This window comes from Phyllostomus hastatus, unplaced genomic scaffold (genome assembly GCF_019186645.2).
Source record: "Phyllostomus hastatus isolate PE091 unplaced genomic scaffold, TTU_PhHast_1.1 phas_contig_137, whole genome shotgun sequence".
Taxonomy (NCBI): domain Eukaryota; kingdom Metazoa; phylum Chordata; class Mammalia; order Chiroptera; family Phyllostomidae; genus Phyllostomus; species Phyllostomus hastatus.
In genome coordinates this window covers 8,975,387-8,988,538 of record NW_025333583.1, presented here as the reverse complement: position 1 = coordinate 8,988,538, position 13,152 = coordinate 8,975,387, and the positions used below count along the sequence as shown (strand labels likewise).

General features: G+C 46.5%; 1 protein-coding gene across 5 annotated transcripts; it reads left to right on the top strand.

The window, feature by feature from the left end:
* The first annotated feature begins 270 nt into the window (after nt 1-270).
* Nucleotides 271-12,747, top strand: LOC123829677 (C-X-C chemokine receptor type 2-like). Of its 5 annotated transcripts, XM_045855573.1 has the most exons (4): nt 271-882; nt 3,017-3,100; nt 4,033-4,183; nt 9,331-12,747. In XM_045855573.1, exon 4 carries the CDS (start codon nt 9,339-9,341, stop codon nt 10,416-10,418), a length of 1,080 nt encoding a protein of 359 aa, XP_045711529.1. In that variant the 5' UTR covers nt 271-882; nt 3,017-3,100; nt 4,033-4,183; nt 9,331-9,338; the 3' UTR covers nt 10,419-12,747. The 5 variants fall into 5 exon arrangements, with proteins under 5 accessions (XP_045711529.1, XP_045711525.1, XP_045711527.1 ...); XM_045855569.1 differs by lacking the exon at nt 4,033-4,183; XM_045855571.1 differs by lacking the exon at nt 271-882 and having other exon boundaries at nt 2,796-3,100.
* Nucleotides 12,748-13,152: the final 405 nt, after the last annotated feature.

The following is a 13,152-nucleotide window of genomic DNA, read 5'->3' as shown; positions in this document are numbered from 1 at the left end:
TGAGTGTGAAAGGAAATGGGACAGTCGGCCAGACCAAGAGAGTGGGAAAGAGCATGCCAGGGGGAAGGAACTGCGTGCCAGGCCCTGAAGAGGACCCTGGGGGTCCTCTTCAGGGCCTGCTGAACAGGTCCTGAACAGGTCCTCCTGAACAGTTCCTGGGGGAAGTGCACATGGTTCCCTGTGGCCGAAGTTCAGGGTTCAAGGAGGTGTGGCCTGAAACGAGGTGGAGAAGTGCGCAGGGGTCAGGCACAGAAGCCTTAGGTGCACGAGTCAGGAGTCTGACGCTGAGGGTAATGGGGGTCCTTGAAGGGTCGTAAGAGGAAAAGAGCGTGATCCAGCTGACGCTTTAGGGAGATTGTCCAGGTGGCAGAGTGGAGGGAAGACTGGAGGCAGAGAGCACTTAGAACAGTGGTAGTAACAGCAGCAGCAGCAGCAGCAGCAGCCAACACCTCCAAGCTCCATTCTAAGTGCTTTGCAAATGTGGACTCATTTAATCCACGTGACAGTAGGTGTCCTCATTGTCCCCATAATATTACAGTTGATGAAACTGAGACCTAGTGAGATTAAATAACTTGCCCAAGTTCTACAACCCATAAGTGACGTCGCCGGGACCCTAACTCAGACAGCCCAGCTCTGGAATCCACAGCTGCCGCCTGACAGTAGCTTGGAGGAGAGAGAATGAAGTGTTGCCTAACGCAGTCAGGCAAGGTGGTGAGGAGATAACTCCTGGCCATGTGGTGAAGAGAGATGTTAAAGAGAGAGTCTGGCAGATAGGAAGAGGGAGGGGAGGGCGGGGGAGCGCCACGAGGAAGAGAGCGCACTCCGGAGGAAAAGCGCCCGGAGTCTGCGGCATCCACGGAACCTCAGGGGGGACTTCACGAGGTAAGTGCATGTGAGAGTGGGGGCGGAGGAGAGCGCTTAGAAGAGAAGTTGGGAACTATAGGTATGGGAGTCACTGGTGAACTGGGTGGTCACGAAAGCCAAAGAAGGGGGTGGGCTGGCCTGGGGGAAGCAGGTAGAGAAGAGGACTAAGACAGAACCCCGGAAACATCCAAGTTCAGGGATGAATTGATAATGAAGCAACAAATGAGACCAAGAGAGGGTCAGGAAAAGGAAGAGAATGGGGTCAGTGGGATTAAATGATGCAGAGACCAGACGAGATAGGGCTTCAACAGTGACCATTTCACCATAAGTAAAAGTTAAAAAGCCTAGAGCAGGCTGAGAGAAAATACCTAGTTTACCGCAGCTGACAAACACGGAGTAGTATGAGCAGAGAGGATGTCAGGCCCTTTTATAAGCTGATGGTGGTAGGATAAACGGGCACAATCTTTCTGAAGGGCCATGTGGTCTTACTGATCAAAACTGAAACATGCACAGATATGCCCCTGAAAAATGATAAAGCTACAGAAACACTTAGACATGTTCCAAAGACCTGCATCCAAAGAAGCTCATAGCAAGGACATAAATGTCCATCTATAAGGTAATTATCAAGTAAATCATGATACATGCATGCCATGGTCCAATATGTCGTCATTAAAAAGAGTGAGATAAAGTGAAATAAGCCAGTCAGAGCAAGACAATCACCATATGATCTCCCTTACATGTGGACTCTAATAAACAACATACACTGACGAACAAAATAGAAACAGAGGCGTGGACACACGGAACAGACTAGTAGCTGTCAGAGGGGAGCGAGGTAGGGGGACTGGATGAAAGAAGATGAAGGGATTAGCTAAAAAACGTGCATACATGACACATAGATGCAGACAACAGTGTGGTGGTGGCCAGAGGGGGGGAGGGGCGAGGGGGAGGTGGCAGGGGGCAAAGGGAGAAAACGGGGATGGAAAGAAACTTTGCCTGGGGTGACAGGCGCATGATGTGATGTGCAGAGGATGTTTTATTGTACGCTTGAAACTTGTATTGTTTTGCGAATGAGTATCACCCCAATAAATTCAAATTTTTAAAAAAGTGAGGTGATCTCTATGTACTGATGTGGAATAAGTCCATGGTAAGATGCAGAAAATAAATTGCTATGGTGCATAAAATATGACTAGTTAAATATGGTACATTTTTATTAAGGAAGGAAAGAAAATGTGTTTGTATACGCACAGGGGAAGTCTGGGGAAAGACAGGTGTAAGTGAACGGAGGAATGGAAGAGAATCTTTCAAGTTTTATTTTATAGGCTTTTGTTTCACCTATATTCATGGCAATATGCATGCTTTATTTTTATAACATTAAGGCAGTTTTATTGAAGAGAAGGGTTTATTGGATCTAGTAAACCAGAAGTCACTGGTAACCCCAGCAAAAGCTGTTTCAGCAGAACAGTAGGAAGGAAGCTAGTTTCAGTGGGTTAAACAGTGAACGAGAGCTGGCAAAGTAGAGACAGCTGCTTTGTCAAAAAGTTTGCATATGAGAAGGAGGGCACAGGGGAATGGTAGCTAAATGGGACCTAGAACAGGGGAAGGAGAGAAGGGCATAAGCAAGTTCAGGGGCTAAAGGGGAAAGAAGGTTGTTGAAGGGAAAGGGCCAGGAGGCAGGATCCTCAAGAATGTGAGAGGCGGTGGGTCCCACAGCCAGGTGCAGGAAATCACCAGAAAGACGGGAGAGGGACATTTGTCATGACATTTGTCATGCTGACCCTAGAAAGAAGGAAGAAAGTGCACATGTGAGTTTAGGCAAGTCTGTCAGCTGGGGTCGCCTACATCTTCCTTTTAAAGAAGGAAGTCGGGGTTCAAGACTCTCAGAGACACAGAGGGACTAGGCAAACTTCCACCTTCAGACTAGCAGTCTCCTCCGGAAGCCATTAGACAGGAAGGCATGAACATCCCCAGGGCTGATACGGAATCTCCTTGGCCTGGAGTCAGAGTGCTAGGACAGACCTGTTGCTCCTCTGTGGGAACTCCTCCTCCCCTGGTGGGAACGCCTCCCCTGGTGGGCCTCTTGGATTTCCCCTTTGGCAACTCTGGCTCAGAAGTTTCCCCATAAAGTCTGGTTCACTTTCTTCCTGTCCAACAGCCCTGACTGCTCCCAAGCCCTGAGTCACAGCAGAAGTATCAAAGGCCACTTCAGTAATAGCAGCAGCTGTAGCAGCACCAGCAGGTAGGTGAGCTCTTCAGTCTTAGAACTTCTGGGGACCTATTTCTGATGGAAGGGACTTGGGAAGTTTGGTCTGAGTCTTCTGAGAACTGAGGTGATGACATGCAGACTCTTAGAACTAAAGAGATAACCGCCATCACCTGAATAGCACAGCACAAAAGAACTTTCTGCAATAACACAAGGATTCTATATCTGACTATCCAATGGGATAGCCACTAGTCATGTGTGGCTATTGAGCCCTTGAAATATGGCTGATATGACTGAGGAACTCAATTTTTTATTACAATTAATTTTAACTTAAGTAGCCACATGTGGCTAGTAGCTATCATATCAGACAGTCCAGATCTGGAACAATTGAAAGTGGGAAAGTCAGCTTTCGTGCTGCCTGTCACTATGAGAACCAATCAGCAGAGACAAAGATTGAATCTTTACGGGTGCTTTGTTTAAGTGGCCAGCAATCTGAGAAGATGGCCCATTATGTACCCTAAAAACTGTCTTATGTCTCATCTCAAGCCGACCTTAAGAGAGTGTAGGTAAGAGGTTTAGAGTTCAGAGAAAAAGTAGGTAAGGGGTTTGGAATTCAGAGGAAAAGGTTAATCAGATAAAAGTTGCAGTCCGGAGACTTTCCTAGCACCCTCTCCTCTGCTGACTGGTGATTCTTTATCTGTGTCCTGAGTGGTGGGCGTTCTCTCCCCGCAGCACAACGGCTCAGGTTCCATCTTGATCACCTGCAGTCCTGCTGGGGCACAAAGGTTCAATTGCTGTGGGTCTCCTGGAGTCAGGCTCAGTCTGGTCAGAAGTTCTGGTTCCTGGAACAACAACTTTCTACGCGCATTAATTACCAAGCCTATTAACTACATCTAGAAGCTAAAACATTTTCAACTCCTGAGTTCCCCCATCACAATCTCCTTATTTTTTCAATGACCCACATCAAGGCTCAGAGACAAGAGGCTTGTCCAAGCTCACACGAATCGTTAACAGCAGAACCAGGATTGCGAGCTGGTTCTTTATTCACTTCACCACCGTCAACATGCGTGTGGTGAGGTCAGTGGAAATGAAATCAACCTAATGAAAATCAAGAAGTGGGTGAGTTGAGAAATGTCAAATCTGGGCTCCCTGTTCTATACCTTTTGTGTTCCGTTGTCTGGGAAAGAGTAATACCTAACAAAGCTCGGAAAACTCAGGCTGGGATCCAGCCCCTTGTTAAAGTGGACAAAAATACAAGGTTTGAGGTCAGGTAAAAAAAAAAAACCTTTTAAAACTGCTTAACACCCAGTTCATCTGCGTCATCCTAGGTAAGTTGCTTAACTCCTAGAATCTTAGTTTCCTCATTCAGAAAGTGCATTTCTTTGTGAGGAGTGAGTGCATTTTTTTGTGAGGAGTAAATGATACAGATTCTGAAAAGCCTTTTCCAGAAGTTAGGCCCTCGTAGGCACCCAACAGCACAGCCCGTGTGACTACGGCTACCCAGGTCAGAGCGAGTTAAAATGTCCATCCAAGTCAGACTGGACAGCAGACCCACTGCTTTGTCTTGCTTGGGGACATCGGGAGACAGCATGCTATCAGTTGACACACTATTTCCATAATAATGATCACAACAATCAAAGCAAACACCATGCTTTCTATGCGTTTTAACTACGTTTTGGGTAATCTCATTTTATTGCCAGGGTTCTTGACTGCCACCCCCACCTGCCTCTCTCCGTGGGTAAGAGCTTCTGGTGTTAGCATCACCTGGCCAGGAGTCATTGCATTCTTCTTAAACATTGGAAAGAGGGAGGTGACAAGGAATGTTTGCCAAACAGTTGGACTCAGAGGTTCTTTCCTAGGGGGAAGCAGCTTCGGTGAGCTGGCCGCAGGCTCTGAGCACTCACTGGGCGAGAGGTTGGAGCACAGAGTGGTGGAGGGAAAGAGTTGCTAGGTAGGGCTGAGGAGGGAGAGGTGAATTTGTGTTCACTGCTCTGCCTGTGTTTATCCTTTCGATTGCAATCAATAGCAAATGTGACAAACTACGTTCTTAGTGTCAGTCAACACTGTTTACAAAAAATGTGTTTGGACTTGGGTAGGGTTTTAAGTTGTACCTGAAAGCTTTCTTTCCAGATTAGATGGTCTTGGCTCCAAAGGTGGTAACTATGGCAGACCCAATCCCAAGGACACAAGCCAAGAAAAAAGAGAAATGCCCTAAGAGGTTCTCAGGGTCAAAGCAGATGTTTGGGGAGTGAGGTAATAGACAAGGAGAGGTGGAATGGGAGGGCGGCGCAGAGAAGAAATCTGTGCAGCTTTAAGGATTCCTGAGGTGGGTGGAGTGGAGACCAGAGGCATTAGGTCCGAGGAAGAAAGCTACCAGCCTGTCCAGAAGCTTAAGTTCCTTCTCCGTTGTCTTAGTGAGTTGTTCCCCTTTCGGGTATGAAAGATGTTCAGGAGAGAGAGTAAGCCCTGGGAAGCCCGAAGCATCTGGAGTGTGCAGAGAGTCAGACAGGGCAGGGTCTGCTGAGATCAGGGCAAAGAGGAGAGAAATCTCAGCAGCCCTGTGCCAATCACTTCCTTTGTACGAGCCTCAGTGTCCTCATCTGTGAAATGCAAATATTAGCTAGAAAATGCCACAGGTCCTTTCCTACTTTGAACCTTACCAGTCCATAAACTATCAGGTGATCAAAGAGCTGACCTGAGAATTAATTTTTCAAGTTATCACGAGCATCATGCACCCGCAGTTGACTCCACCCCAGATTGAGCAATCTAATCCACCACTCACTTCCTCCACTCTGTTCTCATCACCACCGCCCTTGCAGTCAGGCACATCTGCTCTCCGGGAGGTATCCCACAGGTGAAAAGCCCAGAGCCCTGGTAAGTCTTGAAACACTCGCCCCTCTCGCCACTCAGACCAGCCCTGTTCTCTGTCTTCCTGGACACCAGCCTCCATTTCATTCCAGGCATCTTTCCCTACCCCTGGTGGGCCTCACCCACACCCCTAGGTCTCTTCATTCTTTCTCTTTACACCTTCCTATCTTCAAAAGGAGAGCTTCTGCCCTCCTCCGCTACACCTGTCTCCAAAAACCACTGAGGGCAACTCAATGCCCACCCCCTTCCATTCCCAGCTCAGCCAGCTCTCCATGCTTTGGCCAAAGTTAGGTGTGAGAAAGGAGCAGACGCTGTGGAGTGCCTCGTCCCATATATTAAATGCAAATATGTGTGAATGATATGCATAGAGAGAAAAAATAGTGGAACTATATTAAAATGACTGGTTTTTGTTGTTGTTACTGTGACAAAGATTGCTTTACGTGTGGAATCTTACAGCATTTTCATGAAATAAACTAGAATCATCCCATCCCTGTTTTTTTCCGAACTACTGTGAGTCATTCAGGGGCTGGCAGTTTTGCTGGATGAGGGGATCTCCTGCTGGGTCCCTGAGAACATGCCTGGGTAGTCAGTAGGGGCCAGCCAGCCCACGGGAGTTTGGTTTATCATTCCTGAGAGGGCTGTTTCTTTCATTCTGGGCTTAAGGAACAGCCAAGAAATCAATGCATAACACATCAAGCAATGGGAGTGAACTACACAGGATGACTTCACAGTAACTCAAGAATTTACCTTACCAATATATTTAATATGTGAGTTATGATTTTTTTTTGGTTGTGGTTCTTAACTAGCTGAGCATTCTACCGCTGTTGATGTCATCTCTCATGTATAAGGGTAATAGCCATCAACATGCCAGGTCACAGACTGGGCAGTCCCCAGGATTTCTTTAATGGTTCCAGAAAATTCTGTAGCTAAAGATTGGTTCCATATCTGTCAGGCAATACTGACAATCTCATCAAAAGCGATACTTCCACTGTGCTTAACGTTTTGCTGTTTCCTTCTGTCTCTTGGTGATTTCTAGAGGACTTTAATGGTGAGGGCAGAGGCAGAGATACCGCCTTAAACTGGGCCTGTGTGTTCTGAATGGTTAGTTTCACTGCAATCCTCAGACCCTTCCAATCACCTTTTTCCTTGACAATGTCAAAAGCGATGTTTTTTGGAGACAGACGCTGGGGGCTGATCTTGGCGTCGAAGGCAGACGTGGCATTGACTTCCCCACTGGTGAGCCTCCAGTACACGACTTCGATCTCACTGGGGTAGCACTGAGGGGGCATGCTGGCGAGGGCTGGTGTCAGAATCCCCTGGATGTGGATGAATGAAGACAGTTGCATTTGGCCTCCTCTGAGCCTAGAGCTCAGAGGTGGGATTTTTTTTAAGGAGCAGGTTTGCAGACTGAAACTAGCCTCTGGATCCACTCACACTATTTGGAATTTGGGCTGCAGCACTTCTAGGCTCTGTGACCACGGACTGGTTTCTGAGCCTCACTGTGTCTGTCTTCTCACTGGTACACTGGAGCTCAACCATATCTATTTGTAACAATCAAGGGAGACCATGTACCTGTGAGTCAGAAAGTGGATCTCACAGTGTCATCTTCCTACCTTCCTCTCCTTAGTTTCTCCCTTTAACTGCCAAATCATCACCTCTAGAGACTGGTTAAAAAACAACAACAGAACATTCCCCCTACCACTCGCACTACACCCCCACCCCAGCCAGTGGCCGGAGGTCATCGCCCTGGCCTGGTGGCCTGGTTCCCTTTTCTGAGTTCTCTACTTCTGTCCTGACTCACATGGGAATGGAGCTCACCCATATACCTGCCATCTGACCCCAGCACAGATGAGCACTGGACTGTCCAGAATGAGGGCTTATCCGTAAAGCATGACTGCCTGCCGCTGCCTCTTCTCATAGGGAAGTTTCTGCAGCGTCCCCAGCCCTATCTTCTCACAGCTGATGCTCATAGGTGTGGGGTTCTCCTCTCTGCAGGCAGAAGCTCTCCGTGCCCATCAGTGATCGGCATTCTCTCTCAAAGGTGGGTCTTCTCCTAGGTCATCTGTTCCCTTAAGTGCATCTCTGATTCATCACAGAGATAAGCAGATGATCAGAGATGCACTTAAGGGAACAAATTCCTCTTCAACATTGTTATTGTCCATGTTTTTTTTTTATTATGAGCATCCCAATGAGGGTGAAGTAATTCCTGAGACTTTTATTTTATATCTTCTCTCTTTCACACGGGGTTCCATTTGAAGGTGGGTTACAGACTTGCCTATGGTCACAGGATGCTCATACCTTATGATAAAGAAATGGCACGATGGCTATTTATTTTGTGGTTCAAAAGGAAGCTAATTCTGCAGCTGGTTTACTTTAGTCTACTTACTCTTTGAAAATTGGGATAATAGTTCAGTGGCTGCAACTTCCCCCCAGCAGCAAGGTGCCCACTAATCCTCTAACAAGGGCAGCACCAACAACAGAGGTGAGTTACCTGGATGCGCTGGGAAGTCAGGAATGGATGAAGGCGTGCACTGGCAGGACAAGAAGGGTTCCCACCAGGACTGGGAAGCCACCAAATCAAGGAGAATATGTCTCCACCTGCCTTCTCTGCTTCCTGCCATCCCTTCTCCTTATCTGGGAGCATCTTGGCTTTCTCTGGCTCCCTCATGGTGGAATATGACTGCCCAGAGCTCCCAAGGTAATCGGTTACATCCCTGCCCGCCCAGTTGGAGAATCAGTCAGCCACCTGCTTATGACTTTTCGTATAGTTTTTCAAACCACACAAATACTCTCAGAGAAGTCTTCCTGCCTCCCAAAAGAACAATGCTGGGTAAACTTTCTTCTAGCTCAAGCATCCTGAAACTCGACGCTGTTATTGTTCAGTTTTTCAAGAGCACTTCTTTTTTTAAGTAACTTACAGAAAGCTGGACAAAGGGATTCATCTCTCAGCTGTAGTGTTAAGCCTTGATCTTTTTAGAGGGTCCAACTCAATTGGATTGCCTGCTTAATCCCCCATATTGAGAACTGAACAACACCTCGCGTTTCTGACATTAAACTCGGCCTCAACAGTCAGGGATGCTCACCACGGAGGTATCTGAGACAACAGGTTCTGTAGAGATTAACCAAAGGGAAGTTTCCACAGTGACTTGAGTGATGATAATGTCATGGAAAGTGCTAAGAACCTCTCTCTGCCTTTGAATGGAACTATACTCTTGTCATGAAATATACAATTTATCACTAAATGTGCCTCATAACGTTAGAGTTATAGCCCCTAATAGTCCCTGAAGGGAAAGTTACTGCCATGTAACACAAACTGATGCAAAAAATCCTATCCAAGGCAGAAAGGCTGGAACCTGGGGAGACTTCATGGTGCAGTAACACTCGTCTCTCTTCTCTAGGCCACAGAATGGATGACTCAGACAGCTTGGACTGGAGCAATTTCGTCTGGGATGAGGACGACGCTTATAACTACACTTATAACTACACAGACTTTTTATCCTTTCCCGGAACTTCCCCATGCCGACCAGAATCTCTGGATATCAACAAGTACGCTGTGGTGGCCATCTATGCCCTGGTCTTCCTGCTGAGCCTGCTGGGAAACTCCCTGGTGATGCTGGTTGTCTTATACAACCGGGTCAGCCGCTCTGTCACTGACATCTACCTGCTGAACCTGGCCCTGGCTGACCTGCTCTTTGCCTTCACCTTGCCTTTCTGGGCTGCCTACAAGACAACGGGCTGGATCTTTGGCACAATCATGTGCAGGGTGGTCTCACTCCTGAAGGAAGTCAACTTCTACAGTGGTATTCTACTGTTGGCCTGTATCAGCGTGGACCGCTACCTGGCCATTGTGCATGCCACACGCACACTGACTCAGAAGCGGCACTGGGTCAAGTTCATATGCTTAGGCATCTGGACACTATCTCTGATCTTGTCCCTGCCCATCTTTATCTTCCGCAAGACCGTCTACCCACCTGATTCAGGCCCAGTCTGCTACGAGGATATGGGTGCCAACACAACCAAATGGCGCATGGTGATGCGGATCCTGCCCCAGACCTTTGGCTTCCTCCTGCCCCTGCTGGTCATGCTGTTCTGCTACGGCTTCACCCTGAGCACGCTCTTTCAGGCCCACATGGGGCAGAAGCACCGGGCCATGCGGGTCATCTTTGCTGTCGTGCTGGTCTTCCTGCTCTGCTGGCTGCCCTACAATCTGGTCCTGATGGCAGACACCCTCATGAGGCTCCGGATCATCGAGGAGACCTGTGAACGCCGAAATGACATTGGCCGAGCCCTGGATGCCACCGAGATCCTGGGCTTCCTCCACAGCTGTCTCAATCCCCTCATCTATGCCTTCATTGGCCAGAAGTTTCGCCATGGACTCCTCAGGATCATGGCCACCCATGGACTGATCAGCAAGGAATTCCTGGCCAAGGAGGGCAAGCCTTCCTTTGTTGGCTCTTCTTCAGGGAACACTTCTACTACCATCTAAGACCCCCACCCCTGTAGCAGCCCCACAGGGCTCCTTCCCTCCTGTCAGCACAGCACCCAAGACTCATGTCTATTGGCTATTCACAGTCTCTGTGTCAGGACAGCCCCCACTGAGGTCACAGGAAGTTGCTGAGGCCTCAGCCTTACCAGGCCCCATTGCACGGTTGAGAAAGCCTGCCCTGAAGCCTGACCTTTCACTGTAATTACTATGTCATCTGCGAGAGCTCTGTCCATCCTACCACTGAGCCATAGCACTCTGTCCTCAGAGACATTTCAAAGACATGCTTTGAAGTGAGTTCAGAAAGTTCCCAGCCTTGGGAGCCACCAGTGGCAAACACCACAGCTACTTCCCCAGTTCTCCCTTTCCTACCTTGCTAGCAAAGTCTGCTTCCCTTGAGAGAGGCTGAAAATGATATATACCTCCACAAGTTCTTTAAGCTAGGAGTGGCCATATTCTCTAGTTCTGACTAGGAAGACTTACAGGCAAGTGTGTGCTGGTGAACCAATCTCCTAGGGGAAAAAATGTCTTGTATGTAGTGTTCATCGAGTTCCGTGTTATAACTGCTCCCACCATGGCAATTTCAAGGGCAGTAGTATTTAACAACCAGCTCACAAAATTCTAGAAAATGTAATGATCTGTTTTCATAAGCAGGTACAAACTGTCTTCTGTGAAACATTGCATAAAAGGAGTCTGCTGGGGCCAGGGAACTCCTGGGAAATGTTCCTGATTGAAAAAGAGAGGAACACACACTCCCACATCCTTGGGTCTTGTGTTTGAATGTGGATATAGGATATGATATGTTGTACTGAGGCAGCAATTTTGTGACAATGAGTCAAACAAAAAACCTAACACACTTAGGCTGATGAAGGCAGAGGATAAAAAAAAAAAAAAAAAACTTAAAAATGAAAAGCCCAGAAATAAATCTAAACAAGCACAAGAAGAAAACTGGTCCTTTACCTTAAACATCATGTAAAAAAAATTAACTCAAAATAGATTGAAGAGCTAAACATAAGGAGGTCACAGGAAGTTGCTGAGGCCTCAGCCTTACCAGGCCCCATTGCACGGTTGAGAAAGCCTGCCCTGAAGCCTGACCTTTCACTGTAATTACTATGTCATCTGTGAGAGCTCTGTCCATCCTACCACTGACTATAACTTTATATAACTTTTAGAAGAAAACAAGGGGGTAAAGGCCTCACGATACTGGATTCAGCAATGATGTCTTGGATATGACACCGAAAACACAGGCAACAAAAGAAAAAATAGATAAACTGGCCTTCATCAAAGTTAAAAATGTTTGTACAGCAAAGGATACTTTTAACAGAGTAAAAGGCAAACCACAGAAGGGGAGAAAATGTTTGCAAATCATAGATCTTACAAGGGGTTAATATCCTGAATGTATAAAAAATTCCTTCAACTCAATAGCGAAAAAAAAGAGAAAGGCCTTATCCAAAACTGGGCAAAGTATTTAGAGAACAGACATACCTCCGAAGAACACATATAAAAAAACAACAAAATAACACGTGTTGGTGAGGCTGTGAAGACACCGGCTGCTTGTGCAACGCTGGTGAGAATGTGAGATGGTGCAGCCACTGTGGAAAACAGTGTGGTGGTCCCTCAGAAACATTAAACCTAGAATTACTGTATGACCCAGCAATTCCAAGTCTGGGTTAGAGCCGAAGCACTGGAAGCAAAGGCTCAACTGGGTATTTATACACTAATGTTCATAGCGGCATTATTCCAGCAATAGCCAAAAGGTGGAGAACAGCCCGAATGTCCATCAGTGGATGACTGGGTAAACAAAACATAGTATGTTCATACAATGGAATATTATTCACTGTTAAAAAGGAGCAAATTTCTAATATATCCTATAATATGAACACACCTAGAAAATATTATGCTAGGAGAAATAAACCAGACACAAAAATATTGCATGATGAAACTTATATGAAGTGCCTAGCATAGTTAAATTGGTAGAGACAGAAAGTAAAGTAGAGGTCACTAGGGGGTTGAGGCGGGGAGGCAGTGGGGAGTTATTGATTAGAGGATACAGAATTCAGCTAGGGATGTTGAAAAGATTCCGGATATGGATAGTGGTGATAGTTGTACACCAGTATGAATGTGCTTAATCCCATTAAACTGCACCTTAAATGTTAAAATGGTAAATCCTGTTGTATATATTTCACCACAATTTTTTTTAAGAAACCTCATTGCAAAAAAGCAAACCCTGGAACCACTTACTTATAACCTCCTGTTAAGTGAGATAATTAAATACATACCTTTTTTTGTACAAACCATTTTTATTTTTAATTATATTTTATTGATTATGCTATTACGGTTGTCCTGATTTTTCTCTCTTCGCCCTCCTCCACGCAGCACCCCCCACTCCCTCAGGAAATCCCCCACCATTGTCCACGTCCACGGGTCATGCATAGGTTCTTTGGCTGCTCCATTTCCTATGCTGTACTTTACATCCCCCTGGCTATTCGGTAGCTACCTACATGCACTTCTTAATCCCCTCACCTCCTCACCCATTCTCCCTCACCCCCCTCCCATCTGGCAACAATTAAAACATTCTCTGTATCCATGATTCTGTCTCTGTTCTTCTTGTTTGCTTAGTTTGATTTATGGATTCAACTGTTGAGAGATACATATTTTTGCCATTTTATTGTTCATAGTTTTGATCTTCTTTTTCTTAAATAAGTCCCTTCAACGTTTCATATAATAATGGTTCGGT

Excerpts from the sequence above, each read along its gene's own strand:
- LOC123829677 (XM_045855569.1), top strand. The coding sequence starts at position 9,339 with ATGGATGACTCAGACAGCTTGGACTGGAGCAATTTCGTCTGGGATGAG.